The 16,125-nt window shown below is 40.6% G+C and overlaps 2 protein-coding genes across 11 annotated transcripts in view; both read left to right on the top strand.

Moving 5' to 3' along the window:
- Positions 1-1,978: 1,978 nt before the first annotated feature.
- On the top strand, positions 1,979-5,487 carry nsmce4a (NSE4A component of SMC5/6 complex). Its single transcript, XM_084709793.1, has 11 exons — positions 1,979-2,112; positions 2,463-2,759; positions 2,867-2,947; positions 3,035-3,165; positions 3,453-3,604; positions 3,748-3,847; positions 3,972-4,062; positions 4,136-4,230; positions 4,375-4,423; positions 4,520-4,605; positions 5,294-5,487. The coding sequence occupies exons 2-11, from the start codon at positions 2,555-2,557 to the stop codon at positions 5,357-5,359; spliced, it is 1,056 nt and encodes a 351-aa protein (XP_084565919.1). The 5' UTR covers positions 1,979-2,112; positions 2,463-2,554; the 3' UTR covers positions 5,360-5,487.
- Positions 5,488-14,782: 9,295 nt separating this feature from the next.
- Positions 14,783-16,125, top strand: part of tacc2 (transforming, acidic coiled-coil containing protein 2) — a 63,138-nt gene continuing 61,795 nt past the window's right edge. For all 10 annotated transcript variants that reach the window (XR_014768895.1, XM_084710061.1, XM_084710062.1 and 7 more), the window contains exon 1: positions 14,783-14,919. The gene's annotated coding sequence lies outside the window, so the exon portion shown is untranslated. The remainder of the gene's footprint in view (positions 14,920-16,125) is intronic.

The following is a 16,125-nucleotide window of genomic DNA, read 5'->3' on the forward strand; positions in this document are numbered from 1 at the left end:
GCATAAAAAAGAATAATAAAAATCACTAGTCTACTACAGGTAAGCAATAATGCTTCAAAGGAACTGTTCATAGCCATCATAGTTATATATATATATTGAATACAAATCTGACTAAACACAATGTAAATAGGAGTAGGGCCTAGTCAACAAAAAAACGTTTGTATCTGTAAAGGTTATTCCTGATAGTCAATCTAAGCATGTTAAAACGGCTTGCCGTAGATGGGGGTGTATGCACCTCACAGTTAGATGCGATCCGCCAACCAAAACCCGAAGAAGAATAGGTCTACAACAGAGAATCTGAGCCTTTTTAACTATGGAAGCAATCGTGACCAAAATTCACATTTTAAGAATGTGGCTGCATTATTTAACTCATAAATGAAATTAGTAATCAATCATCCTATTTGCATTTTAATTTTCTTCTTTAAGACTGCTCATTCTTTCCCTTGATTAAAATGAAAACGAAAATGACTTTTGAAATTAAATTTTCAAAATATGCCCCAGCATATAGATACCAAAATTTAATTTGAAATGTAAAATTTGAAAATGAAAATGCATTTCCAGAATTGCATTTTCATTTTAAGAACGTGGCTGCAAAATCGTGACCACAATTCAAATTCAAATGCACTTCCAGAAATGCATTTTCATTTTAAGAATGTGGCTGCATTATTTGACTCATTAATAAAATTAGTAATCAATCATCCTATTTGCATTTTCTTCCTCAAGACTGCACATGTTATGCCATAATCAAAAAGAAAAATGAGCGGACATTGCATTTTCATTTTCGTGTTCTGCCCGCAAAGAACTGCCCATAATTCGAAAACGAGAATGCATTCTGAGCGGCGCAGCAGAGTGACGTCAATAGCCGCTCTTCTTCAGCTCCCTGCTGACCGAGCTACCCATCTTGTTCGGTAGGGGGCGGTGTGCACATACGCATTGCATTACATGGTAAATGTGCCGGGAAATTGATTGAATTGCCGGGTCTTTAGAGGACGCATCACAGATCATGGCGCTCCCTCAAATTGTGCAGACACTGATAGAATTAGCTGAGCTGGTAGAAACTAATAATGGCCGGGTTTCCCAGATTCGTTAAGAAGCTCTTAGCGCTAAGAGCGTCTTAAGAACATTCTAAGGGCGCTCTAGAACGCTCTAGAAGCGGTACCCCTCAAAATCCACTTTTCTCAGGATATAATTTTTTGTCTAGTAATTTGAATTCTGAATTCGAAAGGGGAGGCAAAAATAATACACACTGCTGGCTGTTAAATTGTTTTAAAGCCTTTCTGTTCTAAAAAGCTTTTGAAAATGTCATTGACGTCATACACATCGTACGACCAGAGCTACTGTTTTACAGCAAGCTCTGGTCACTTACTTTTTTCTCTCAGGGCATCGACAACACAGCTGACAGATTAGGCTCTCCCTGTCAATACACATGCTAGAAAGAGTTTTGGCTCGCTAATGTTGTTGCTAATGTTGCTAATGCTCTGACATTCTGATTCCGCTTCGGATGCCATCAAGCAAGAGCTTTGATCGTATCAGTCCTTCACTAACCAATCAGCATTCATTAGCAGAATGCTAGCGTGTTATAGGCAACAACGACTCCCCCTGTAAGAAATCAAAAGGACATAAGTACTCGTTCATTCAACTTTCGACCTATAATCCATGTTGAACATGCAAAAACTACAATCAAATCGGAGATTTCTCAACGACATCAGGCAAAAGAGACTAATTTAGCCGTTTAGCTCCATAGACTCCCATTCAACATGCACTCGCTCGCGATCACCCCCAGTGGAACTCTGGTGGAACTGCAACCAAATTCGGTACAATGGGGCTTAACAGGGAGTGGCAAGGCTCTCCTTAAACAGGCTCTGCCATAGATTTATATATATGTATGTTTATATATATCTATGGTTCTCCTTATATTAGACGTTCTCTGAGAGAATGTCGTCGGTTTGGTGAGACCTTTATTTTGAAAGATAAGTTGGCGCCCACTTTACGGTACTGTCGCCAACACTACCCCACCACAGTGCTAAGGAAGTTTGCACAAAACATGATGGTAACCAACTGCTGAGGGATCAAATAATTGTTTGGAAGTTTTCTTTGAAGGTTGGGGAAAACGTAAGGCGTCAAAGCGTTGAAGTTGTAAAGTAATCTCTATGAAGTTGTAAAGTAATCTCTATGAAAGGATCATGTTAATGTCATTTTGTTCCAACTAGCTAACTAATACTGCTTAGCCAAACAATAGCAGTAAGTTGTGAGTTTTTGAAGTCATGGGATGCAGTAATTTACTCTACGTTATAGCAGAGCCTGTTTAAGATTAACTGTTTTAGATTATGACATTCTCTGGTAATAGCTATAAAGCTATCTTATCTAGCTAGCTATTTATTTTCTGTCGTGTCGGAACAATTAGAGCTACTTGTTTTGAGCGTGTTGAGTTATCCTGAAACCTACACCTATTTATTTTTCAGAACAACTAGCCTGCAGTAAAAAAAAAAGTAAGTAGTCCAAGTAGGGGGCTTTGCTGAATTCAGAGAAGGCTTCAGCAGCAGCGACTCAAAAGATGAGAAGATCCAGTAGAGTAGGTGATGAGTCCACGGTTCGGCAGAACGGTGTAGCTGGGCGAAGCAGAGCCGATCGGGGGGATGCCCCTGATGACGAAGAGGCAGGCGGCAGTCCGGTTGACATACAAGATGATGAAGACAACGACCCAGCTAGAAGAAGGGAGATCCGGAGCAAGTACAGGGATCTCATCAACTCGGTTCAGCGTGAGTCCATTAGCTGTCCACGTGTCTAATATGTTAGCTCAGGTGACACCTAAAACCTTCCAACAAACCGTATGAATGAGGCTGTTGTCGATTGTCTCTATTTTCAGAGAACAGAGAAGACATGCTTAGCCCTACCAACAATAAACTCACAGACGTTTTGGAGGAGGCCAACAAACTGTTTGCAGAAGGTATACAACATTGTTAAATTAAGTAATCCAGTAGTGGTAGACTGGTGGTTTAATCCAATAGTTATGCCGTGTTTGTGTTCCTGGCAGTACGACAAGCCCGAGAGGCAGCTTTAGATGCCCAACTCCTGGTCCTTGCTACAGACCTAGGCAAAGAGAAGGCCAGCCAGCTCCATGCAGAGGGCTCAGCCTTTGACCCATCAGCCTTTGCCGAGCGCCTGGTAAATCAGCAAGCATCTACAGGAAATGTTTATGGTGCATATTCTGCCTAGTTTAGAGTTCCTCAATGAGTGCATCTCAGTTACACAGAATTGAGAAATTGAAAACTGAACTTGGAACTATGTTGAAATAATTTCAGTGGAGAGCAGTGAGTTATTCTATTTCAAACCATTAGATTTGAATTCTAACCATTAGATTACAACATTTGAAATTCAAAATGACAAATGTCTAATTCAATTTGTGCCGGTATTAAAATGTATTTTATATGTATTTTTTTCCCGTTGTTCAGCTGTCCTTCATGGGCCTTAACCGGTTGGAAGATGAGGAGAATGTTGAAGAAGAATCGGCAACGACAAATGGCTACCTGCCCCCGGACGCCTGGCAGAGGGTGGCCAAGAGAGTGGAGTGTTGCTTCAGGACTGCCCCATCATTCCACTACATGTAAGTCAGTGACTTCTGGGCCTGGTTCAAATACTTGAACAATGATTAATAATAATCAAGAGATTATTCCAAGAAGTAACTAGTGATTTAACATTGCCTGTGATGTGTCTGTATCTCCAACCCCTCTGTGTGCTCTCATTTAGGATGGGCTCTTTCCTGGCTGTCCCCCCACCTCCAAGGCAGCGCACTGAGCGCCAGAGGAAGGCGCCCTCAAAGGAGGCCAAGCGTATCATGCCCACTCAGGTCCCTGCACATATCAAATTACATTACACCTGAGCAGGTCACTGGTTACTCCATAGGTCACTCCATAGTTGATGAACAATCTGTTTGTTCTCTTAACAGAAGTTCATTTTATTCTAATTAACAGTTGAAGAAAATGGAGGAATCCCATCAGGAAGCCACAGAGAAAGAGGTAGAGAGGATCTTGAGCTATCTGAGAAGCTACTTTGCAGATGACCGTAAGTATTGGCTCTTTTCATGCGTTGATATTTTAAGGACTGTGTTGTTTCTCACTCAAATACTCTTTTGCAGCCACATCTCCTATCTCCTATTATGAATTTGTGATTGATCCCACCTCTTTCTCACGGACGGTGGAAAACATGTTCCACACATCATTCCTGATCAGGGTGAGTTAAGTACATTATCTGCAGAGGGAAGGAACCAAAAAAAACAGATCACAAACCTTGCGTTATAGAGTAAGTCCTGCGACATAAGCTTACTGTGATTCTGGAGAGGATGAGCAGTAATTAAGTTTATGTTGCATTACACAGGATGGTTTGGCCAGGATGTATTTGGATAGTGACAAGCTGCCTTGTATTGGTGAGGAAGAAGTACATTTTGAATGTCAGACTGTTCTTTTGTGGACATAAACATTTCTTGCAGTAGATTTATCATTTTTGCCCCTCTGTTTTGCAGCCCCTGTGGAGGAAGGAGAGGTGGAGGCTGTTGGGGTGTCCAGTCGACAGCAGTGTGTAATTTCCATCAGCCCCAAAAGCTGGAAGGTATGTACCACACACACACACTTACACCCAGAATCCACCAGCTGTGGAGCGCTGTTAATAGCAGCCATTACCTTTTTGGCACCCATGTTGACCAAAATGGACCTTCTCCACTGGCTGTGAAGCGCCTAAAAGCTCCACGCTCTGCAGCAAAAAAAATATATATGCGGGTGAATTCGGTCACAAGATGATGAAACACAATTTTCGTAAAATGTTTGGATTAACACATTTGTTAAGATTATGTGTATGTTAATTTGAGGTTATACCATTTAAGGTGCAGACCAAACTACACAACCCTGGTAACACACTCTTTGTCTATAGGCTACTGTGGCCATTCAGCGATAACCCTGATAAAATCCAATTACCATAGCCACCCAATAGGTGAACATACATGTACAGCTGTCAGGAATACATTACATTTCAAATCAATGGGGCTATTTTATTTACTTAACCATGATAAAGATCATTTTTCAATGTTATGGCAAAAGTGCAGAGCAGTAGAAACTTGGTGACCGGCACAGAGAAATCTGCTTCTAGGGGAAATGATGCCTTGTACTGCCGGTGGATTCAAGCCTTTTCTCGCCCTTCATATCACCTGTTGTAGTGCCACCCTCAGATTTAGTATTGGAATATTGGAAAATAAATGCTTTAATTTTCTCATGTTTTCTGCTGGTGATTGTTGTTCCATCAGGAGCTCATTGATGCATTCGACATAACAGAGCCATTGATCCAAGCCTCAAACACACAACTGGAGTGAAGCAGGATTAAGTCCTTTTAAAGATATTACATGTTTTATAAACTTCCAGGGATGATGTAAATATATTGTTTTAGAATTTTCCAGTTCGTAAGTGCTTTTGATTTAATAAAAAAGAAAAGAAAACCCAAGTCTGATGGTGTGTTTGTTTTATTGCCTTCTCCCAAAATGCATGTGGGAATCAACAATTCCTATGCATTCTGAAACCATTCTGCAGCTCTGCTGCCCCTGTAGTCAACTGCCCAGCCCAGCCACGAAAGCAGGAATTGGGACAGCCCAGCATAGCCCAGTTCAGAAAAGCAGGGATCAGGACAGTTGAATAGAGTATGTAGTAGCTTCTTGATCAAGTTTCTGAGTATGTGTGTGTATATGAGAGAGGGGAAGAGAGAATAATTTGTTAGTACTACTGTAAGGCATATGGTGCATTTGTAAAAAGGTTGTGTGTTAGTGAGTCTAGAATTTGTGTAGTTATGAGGATTTGAATGTTCAAATTCAGTAGCCTAATTTCTCTGGTGTCCTAGTTTGGCTTACTGCACTTCACTCAATAAAAGAAAGCTATTTTGTTGTATGACTGCTACTTCACAATACAAAGCCCTAGTATTTGCTTTCTGGCTCCAATTACAATGTACTGTACGCCACCAAAATATCAAATTTCTGTGTGAAGAGTTGTTTTGTTCTTTATTACTCTTCTCTCCTCAGTAGCTTTGTTTTCCAGCTTCTACACTGCTCATCATTTATCTTGATATGATGTTGAAGTTATATAACATCTTATACAGTATGAACATGTAAGTCACAGATGAACCCAAGGCAATGCAGTGAGCATTTATTAGTCACTGAGGCTCACATAGACGCACACACATACAAGTACCCTCTCGCACAGACACAGCAAGCAAAGGCACATGCAGTACATGAATATGCTCATTCAGTCGCACACACATAGCAGACACATCTACAGGAAAGAGGCTGGCTTCAGTGTGGTTGCCGGGCTGTGTGATGCAGTGTATGGGTGTGAGCAATGCAGTTTTGCAGGGAGGTGTTCTGCCAGCCTTGTAGCACTTCTGTCATATCGCCACAAGAGGACATGGAATACAAGATGGGGAGCTGCATTGGAATCGTGCGTGGCCAGGTAACAAGGCAGAGCAGCATGCTTGAGGAAGAGATACAGAGATGTAGTGTAGAATGCATCTCATGGATGGGCAAAGAGAAGAACATCAAGAGGGGGTAGTGACAAAGAGAAATCCATGTACAGGATTTCTGTCAGCATGCAGAGTCAATGTAATGGTGATGAAAAATTGTACTATAGTGTGGATGGAGGACTGACGTCAGTTGAGCAGCACAAAAAAGAGAATGGGAGGGAGAGGGAGGAATGGAAGAGAGGGGGGAGGGGGAATCCATCAGATGTGAAGCGCGAGATGGGATAAAGCAGAATTGCCAAGAGGCGAGAGATAAAGATGAAAGAGAAAAACTCAAAGGGGTCTGATAGATTGTCAAGACAGACCAAACTCTTATTGAACGAACCTAAAGTAAATTCAAACACATTAGACATAACTAAAGATTTTTAGGGCTGAGCTAACAAGAAGTAGCCTAGTGAGACACAAGCTATTGTTCATTGAAACTTGCTGTGGATAGAGGACATCAAATATAAATAGAGCTGATTAGTAGTTTGTCGTAGGGGAAATTCACTGCATAGTAATCTATTATCTCTTCTAACACCTGTATGACAGGCTCTATCTTACCAGTATCAGTGGGTACTGGGTTTTAGGAAATGATCAATTTTCATAGATGTGTCAGGCTGAAGACATCTTGTCTCAAGCTTATTTCAATGATCAGAGGGAACATGTACTGTTTAGCTGAAATATGAATTGTAAAAACTTACAACAATGGCGGTCAAAGGATTCTATGGGGCTATTATTGTAGCAAAAGTATTCACAAATGCACAGGAAGATCCACGAATGCACAGCAAGATTCACAAATGCACAGCAGATCCACGAATGCACAGCACGATTCACGAATGCACAGCACGATCCACAAATGTGTACTATCCACAAATGTGTACTATCCACAAATGGTTACCGCGATCCACAAATGCGTACAAGGATCCACAAATGCGCTCTCAGATTTGTGTAGGTGTAAAACCTTGTCCAAATATGTAATAATGTACGACGATATGTGCCTCGGTGGCTGTAAAGCCTCCATACCACCAGCTGGCGGTATAGTGGTCCAGTGATTTTTAAGACAACATGACATTGCTGGGTGGTTCAAGTGGTTAGACTCGTCGTGGCTGCACTTGGGATGCAAGGCAGACACCTCGAGAGCTTTCGGTAAGTATATTTTTATGTTAAGTAGTTGGCCTAGGTGTCATAAGTAGCCTTATATTGCCCAGTAAAATACAATATTATCAGTAACACTAGTTATCTGTGAATAAATAACTTTAGCTCCGCTTATGCGTCACCGAGCAAACATCATTGAGGTGGCACTAGCAAGCTAACGCTAGACCAATTAACCAACCTGAAAATGTCTGGGCCGTATATTATGGAAGCAAATCGTGACCAAAATTCAAATGAAAATGCATTTCTAGAAATGCTTTTTCATTTTAAGAATGTGGCTGCATTATTTGACTCATAAATAAAATGAGTAATCAATCATTCTATTTGCATTTTAATTTTCTTCTTTAAGACTGCTCATTCTTTCACTTAATTAAAATGGAAACGAAAAAGACATTTGAAATTTAATTTTCAAAATATGCCCCAGCAAATAGATACCAAAATTCGATTTGAAATGTAAAATTCGAAAATTTCCAGAAATGCGTTTTCATTTTAAGAACGTGGCTGCAAAATCGTGACCACAATTCAAATGCATTTCCAGAAATGCTTTTTCATTTTCAAGAACATGGCTGCAAAATCGTGACCACAATTCAAATTCAAATGCATTTCCAGAAATGCATTTTTGTTTTCGTGTCCTGCCCGCAAAGAACTGCCCATAATTCGAAAACGAAAATGCATTCTGAGCGGCGCAGAAGAGTGACGTCAGTAGCCTCTCTTCTTCAGCTCCCTGCTGACCGAGCTACCCATCTTGTTCGGTAGGGGGCGGTGTGCACATACGGATTGCATTACATAACCAAATTTGCCTAGAAATTGACTGAATTGCCGGGTCTTTAGAGGACGCATCACAGATCATGGCGCTCCCTCAAATTGTGCATACACTGATAGAATTAGCTGAGCTGGTAGAAACTAATAATATATCTGAGTCTGATGCCCGTGACCGAGTAGAACAAACTGAGTTGCTAGTTGCTTGAGGAAGACCCAGATCATCTGGGATAGCACACATACTTCTTGCCGACGTCGGCCCGATGTGTATAAGATACGTCGGCAAGATGTAGTATGGAGATAGTTGGTATTTGATCGAAACTGACTTCCAGATGATGTGTGGACGATTAATCAAATCACACCCGGCCGCACTACAGATATATTCCGATAGATAACTCCTTATATGCTGTTAAATAGGCTATGTCCGATCTCTCAGAAAGCAAATATTTCACTAACCATAACCGATATGAAATGTCACTTAGCAAATGAACATAGCCTATAGGCTGAACATTGACTTTGATAGGAATAAGGAGACAATGAAAAATATGCTTGACCATCCAAAATTGGCTATTAGCAATACAGTAGCCTACTTTATTCAACCTGGATTTTCTGTGTGGGTATTATAATTAAGAGACACAATTGAAGTTCATGATTTTATATCAGGCTGGATGTTGATTGCATCAAGCTCTTAAAAGAACTCCAACACAGAAAAGAAAACAACGAAACATAAATATATAGGCTATAGCTTTGCCAGTTGTTCCACGTCTTCCATCGGTCTCCGCCGCCCTCCGAGTCTGTCTCGACTCACTTGGTAACAGTAACTGCCGATTTTGGCAAAGGAGAAGACACAAGTGTTTACAAGTTTCATAAGCACTTGCTCAATACGGTTCCTCCAATGAGCAACTGAGCTTTTGTTCTGAGGTTAAGTTCGGTCGTTCTGAAATCGTCTGCTTTTCCCTGTGAAAGCAAGCTGTTTCACCTTTGGCCTATTTCAGACAAAATCTGAATTTCCGCAATCTGAATCTGAATTTCAGCAATCTGAATTTCAAGAATCTGAATTTCAAGAATCTGAATTTCAAGAATCTGAATTTCAAGAATCTGAATTTCAAGAATCTGAATTTCAAGAATCTGAATTTCAAGAATCTGAATTTTTTGATCAAATAATTCCGTTTGATTAAATTCGGCATACAAATAATTCAGATATTATATATTAAACAGCAAAATATTTCAGTTTTATGAAATTCGACACACAAATATTTCTTAACTTTCATATTCAAATTCAGATACCTTTGTCAGCTTTAGCTCCATACACTTTGTACATCTTTACTGTATCTCCCCCACACATAGCATTTCACTCCACTCACTTTCTTCCAACGTCAGAACCACACACCCCTGTCACAATAAAAGCACACAAGAAAATACCTTACAAGTATCTGCACAATTAGAGGGAGCGCCATAATCTGTGATGCGTCCTCTAAAGACTCGGCAATTCAGTCAATTTCCCGGCAAATGTTGTCATGTAATGCAATGCGTATGTGCACACCGCCCCCTACCGAACAAGATGGGTAGCTCGGTCAGCAGGGAGCTGGAAGAGAGGCTACTGACGTCACTTTGCTGCGCCGCTCAGAATGCATTTTCGTTTTCGAATTATGGGCAGTTCTTTGCGGGCAGGACACGAAAACGAAAATGCATTTCTGGAAATGCATTTGAATTTGAATTGTGGTCACGATTTTGCAGCCATGTTCTTGAAAATGAAAAAGCATTTCTGGAAATGCATTTGAATTGTGGTCACGATTTTGCAGCCACGTTCTTAAAATGAAAACGCATTTCTGGAAATTTTCGAATTTAACATTTCAAATCGATTTTTGGTATCTATTTGCTGGGGCATATTTTGAAAATTAAATTTCAAATGTCTTTTTCGTTTTCATTTTAATTAAGTGAAAGAATGAGCAGTCTTAAAGAAGAAAATTAAAATGCAAATAGAATGATTGATTACTCATTTTATTTGAGTCAAATAATGCAGCCACATTCTTAAAATGAAAAAGCATTTCTGGAAATGCATTTTCATTTGAATTTCGGTCACGATTTGCTTCCATAGTATATGGTGTGTAGGTAGCTAGTATTGAGTCACGATCAGGAGTCTATCTAGCTTTAAAACTAGTTTGGTGGAAGTTTGTATTTAAAAAAGGCTAATAATTAAGAGTTGTCTTGAGTGTCATCAGCTAGCAAGCTAGGCATATTCAATCTTTTTTCTCTTTTTAATGCTGTGCACATGTCTGGACTTAAGTTAGTAAGTATATGTATTTAAGTGGCCGAACAACTAAAAGTGCCTCTTAATCCCGCTAGGCTAGCTGTACTGTTAATTCAAGGCTCTCTACAGTAGCTTGCATCCATTTGTCTTAAGTACAGTAACCACTGTTCACGTGCTTCTTACGACAGTATGGTATTGAATGAGTCTGTTTGACATTATACAATAACTTAATAAGATGAACAAATCGATCCTCCACTTAAGGCTCTTAATGTCAGTTAATAAAGTGGGCCATCCTGTCATGATTATGCATGACTTTACAGTCGGATGCAAATCCAAATGTTAACACTTTAAGTTATGTTTCTATAGGAGTTGCACAAACCAGAGATCGACTGGGAGTCCAATGACAATATTGCTGACCAGAGGCCTGGTGTCCATGTACCAGTCCTTGAGAATTGTCTGGATGAACTGGAGATGGATCATCTAAAAATATCAATAGACCCAGTTGCCACCTCTGCTGAAGCTTCGTTTTGGCCGCTGAAGATGTGTGGCAATTGTTATAATTTATATAAGCTTTTGTGTTTGCATTGAAGTACATCTTTAAGCTCCGTCTCCTCCCGTGTAGTGCTCCACGCACCTGAATAGTGTCATATCCGCTTAATGTTAGGCTCTCCAGCCTTGAGATGAAGGGGACCGTAATAGTGAGGATGGCTTATGTACAATTTGTGTGTGTATCTAATAAACTATTACTAGCAAAACTTAGTGAGCTTGAAACTGTTAAGAGAAATTAGATATAACCTTTTATTCTGTATAAAGTGATAGTGTTCAGCATTCCTTGCCTACAGAATGGGGGAACCTTACCAAATGAACTCAGCCAACACCAAGCTTATCTTTACAACATGCCATTTGGTAAGCCTAACAGAGTAGAACTCCAAAGCACACACATACACATGCAAGATCTTTCAGCTAGCTGTTATGCAGAGGAGTTAGCCATGACAGAAGAAACATGGGACAGTAGCATGTCTGTATCATGATTGTGGATGGACCAAAGAACCAGAACTGCAGCAGATTCCTCAGATGCTCTGAAGAGGCTGTTGAAAAGACAGACCTGTGAGATACTTGTTCTATACTCTTCTTTATATTTACACACTTTATAAACAAAAAGCCATTGAAGGAGGGTTAGAGGCAGGAAGGATGGAAGTAAGGGTTAGGGTTAAATAAAAGTTCGGAATTAAGCCATGACCCGAGTGACAACCTCGACAGAGACATCTTCGTCATCAACGTCTGGGTGATGTGTGCAAGAATCATCTGGAAAGACAGAGAATGATAATGAAGACGTAGCCAACTCATACATGGGAATACAAATTGGAGAGTAGGTAATCAAGAAGGGGTCTTTAAAAAAAGATAGGATAATTATCTCAATTATTTAAGTACTAAACCAAATCATGTACCTTGAGTGTGATTTCAGCATCTTTCTCGTAAGGGAAAAGCAGGTTGGTTGACCACATCTTATCTGTTAGAAGTGGCCAAATGCCAGTCACTTTTAATCCCTTTCTCAACTGTTGCATTTGTTTCCTGATCGGCCACTTAAATACATATACTTACTAACTTAAGTCCAGACATGTGCAGAGCATTAAAAAGAGAACAAAGAACAAGTCTAAATGTACATTAGGAAAACATTTTCTGATGATTGAATGTGCCTAGCTTGCTAGCTGATGACACTCAAGACAACTCTTAATTATTAGCCTTTTTTAAATACAAACTTCCACCAAACTAGTTTTAAAGCTAGATAGACTCCTGATCGTGACTCGATCCTAGCTACCTACACACCATATACGGCCCAGACATTTTCAGGTTGGTTAATTGGTCTAGCGTTAGCTTGCTAGTGCCACTTCAATGATGTTTGCTCGGTGACGCATAAGCGGAGCTAAAGTTATTTATCCACAGATAACTAGTGTTACTGATAATATTGTATTTTACTGAGCAATATAAGGCTACTTATGACACCTAGGCCTACTACTAAACATAAAAATATACTTACCGAAAGCTCTCGAGGTGTCTGCCTTGCATCCCAAGTGCAGCCACGACGAGTCTAACCACTTGAACCACCCAGCAATGTCATGTTGCCTTAAAAATCACTGGACCACTATACCGCCAGCTGGTGGTATGGAGGCTTTATAGCTACCGAGGCACATATCGTTGCACATGCACACGCACACGAGTTGTGGATTTGTACCACGGCAGAAGTGTAGCAAAAGTCAAGTGTAAAAAACACAGCCAATTGAGAGGCCAGCCTTTGTGATTACATATTTGGACAAGGTTTTACACATACACAAATCTGAGAGCGCATTTGTGGATCCTTGTACGCATTTGTGGATCGCGGTAACCATTTGTGGATAGTACACATTTGTGGATCGTACACATTTGTGGATCTTGCTGTGCATTTGTGAATCTTGCTGTGCATTCGTGAATCGTGCTGTGCATTCGTGAATCGTGCTGTGCATTTGTGGATCGTGCTGTGCATTCGTGGATCTGCTGTGCATTTGTGAATCTTGCTGTGCATTCGTGGATCGTGCTGTGCATTTGTGAATACTTTTGCTACAATAATAGCCCCATAGATTCTGTTCTCTTGTTCGTCACGGCAACCCCTGACGCAAGCGGTTCTTAATACGGACCAATCACAGCCAAGGGGTATCCGTAAAATGACGGACAGACAGACGGATAGTCAGGAAAATCAGGAGGTGCACGCAGAGCTCTGCGAGGGGCTCGGAGAGGACACGGAGAGGGCGTTTCTTGACGGAGAGGGCGTTCCCCGTGTGCGTAAAAACGCAGAAGTATAAATCGGCCTTTAGTTGGCTACCGTAGCTACAAGTTTAGGGAAGTTGGTGACTTTTCGCTAGGTACCTACGAACATCATCTTCATCTGCTAAACAAGCGGGTTACCCATCGTTCTTTTGGTGAGCAGTCTCACGAGCCCTACTTATGGAGCTGACCAGATACTTATTTAGCACTAGCGTTGCTACCTGCATATATGCAGAAATAGTTTACAATATTTTGAGGTTTCAACCAGTGCTGCTCAAGCAGAAAAACAGGTTCAGGGAGAGAAAGAGATAGATTTGTTAGCCTTTTAAGAAAGAGTAGGAGAGGATGTAATACATATATATTTAATTAAAAAAGTTAGTGTAACGTTCGGGAGGAGCTGTTCGGACCAATGAAATTGTCAGGGCGGGTTTTATACGATGATGGACAGATGATCAACAGTAACGTAATCAACCACGTCACCAAAGAGCGCTTGGCTTGAATTCATTTTCAACAAACAACATACTACGTTGCTCTGATTGGTTGTAGGTATATCCAATTGAGCGAAGAGGCATTTTTTTTACGAGTTCGGTTAAAACACGCCTCATACTCACAGCCCAACGGAGAGTTTTCAGACTCATATTCTGACTAGAATTATGAGTATGACAACGTCAGGCTAGTGTGAGGATGCAATGTATCAGATTTCCCCAGATTTAGTTCAAATGGTGACACATTAGGGCTGGGACACTGGCGGCAAAGCGCATGGACGCGCCGCGAAGCGCCATGATCGGCTACGACTGAGCAAAAGCTGTTCACACCAGACGCGCATTTCTCCGCGCCGGTCACAAGCCTTCGTCACGGAGCTTCGTCTGTTATATATAATAGACCTAGTCATATTTTCGTTATCACACGATGACTGACATATTGTCACATTATAAACATCTCTTTCAAAATAGGCGTAATAATTTTATTAGCACTAAATGCATTTAAGTGTTTTGCATAGTCGATGTTATAGGTCACTTTTAAAATAATGTCTTTCAAAGATGTCAGGTAAAAAGCAATTAATTAATTAATGTTGACCCCCTGGCAGTCACTCTTGCCTGTTTTCAAAACTTGAGAGCCTGTCCTGTGTCATCCATGAGGCTGTCCCTTCCAGCTGACTCCCAGCTTGACACTGGCAAACATGGCTTTACAAGCTCCAGTTCCGTCCTCTCCCTCCCTCCCTCCCTGCTTCTCTTTTGCTCTCCTGTCTTCAACTCACCCCCCACCCCTCCACGAAGACCAGTCAGAGCAGATTTAGCAACAGTGAGAGCAGGGCTCCTCACAGCAAGCCAGTCAACACTGCGCCCTCCACAATATAAATAAACATAGCAGCGCATAGGCAGAGGAAAATCTTGAAGGTAAAAGTTCTCTGCTGCTGTTTGGTCTAGGTGAGTTTGTGTTGCTTGGTTTACTTGTGGTGTCTTTACAATTATCCTATGTTTATACCCCATGCTTTCACTTCCTAGTACTGTATGGTTATTGTGTTATTCTTTGCATTGGAGAAGGAGAGGTACTCCTCCTATAGGTCAGTTTGTAGAAGATAATTTGAATAGATTATCCTAAATCGAGATAAGATCCTTTTGTACAGAAACCATTTGGAAAGCTTCTGATTTTCATAAAACTCAATTGCAAGAATCCTGATTTGATAAATCAGTTTTAGGCAGCAAATCACCCTGGGATTTCAAAGCTAAGGATCTGAGCAAAGTTTTGTCATAGACAGGAGAATCAGGCATTCAGTTTAATATGTATTATACAGGTTATGTATGAACATATTTCTTTCTTTCTAAAGTAGTGTGGCAGTGTAGATTAGCTAATTTTTAATTAAACGTCTGTAATATTGTGAACAATTTTAATTGATTATTATAGAAATAGTATTAGTTGGTTTAAATAAAGCTAAACAAGGTGTGTGTGTGTGCGTGTGTGTGTGTGTGTGTGTGTGCGTGTGTGTGTGTGTGTAGAGGGACATAGTGACCACTAGAGGTGTAAGAGAGGCCCTGTTGTTGAGTGACAAGCATACTGATGATAATGAGGTGCAAGAGGACTTGGCAACAATCATTGATATGATTGATATTGTTTCTTCACTGCCCAAACAAGTGAAAAGACTCTAAACTGTTCAGCTAACACACTTACTCACAAACAAATACAAATATTCACATACACCAGAGAGGTTGAAATTACATCCCATTCCCACAAATAGCCTCAAGCCTCAATAGTGCCCAGACCACAGAATATAACTGAGAACCATCTTAGAATATTAGAGCAGTTATTTGAAAAACTGATGATGACATATAGTACTGTCACCAATAATTACAAGCCAAGCATTTAACAGATAATTCCAAAGTTGATTTGCTACTGACGAGTGGTGGACTTATTTGAAGTATTTAAATTAAATACACAAGACTTGATAGCTTGGAAGTGTGTCATACAGCAGGTGTCCGAATGTTGCAGCAAAGATGACATACACTGATCTATTAATAACGGGCTTCATATTCAGGTTAGTGCCTTCTGACTAATCATACACTACGCTGGCCGTACATCAGTCTTTGATGTCCTCTGAGAGCACAGACGCCTCCTAGAATAAGCGTTTGTGTCTT

The sequence above is a fragment of the Hypomesus nipponensis genome, chromosome 11, assembly GCF_054491055.1.
Source record: "Hypomesus nipponensis isolate SF chromosome 11, ASM5449105v1, whole genome shotgun sequence".
Lineage (NCBI taxonomy): Eukaryota > Metazoa > Chordata > Actinopteri > Osmeriformes > Osmeridae > Hypomesus > Hypomesus nipponensis.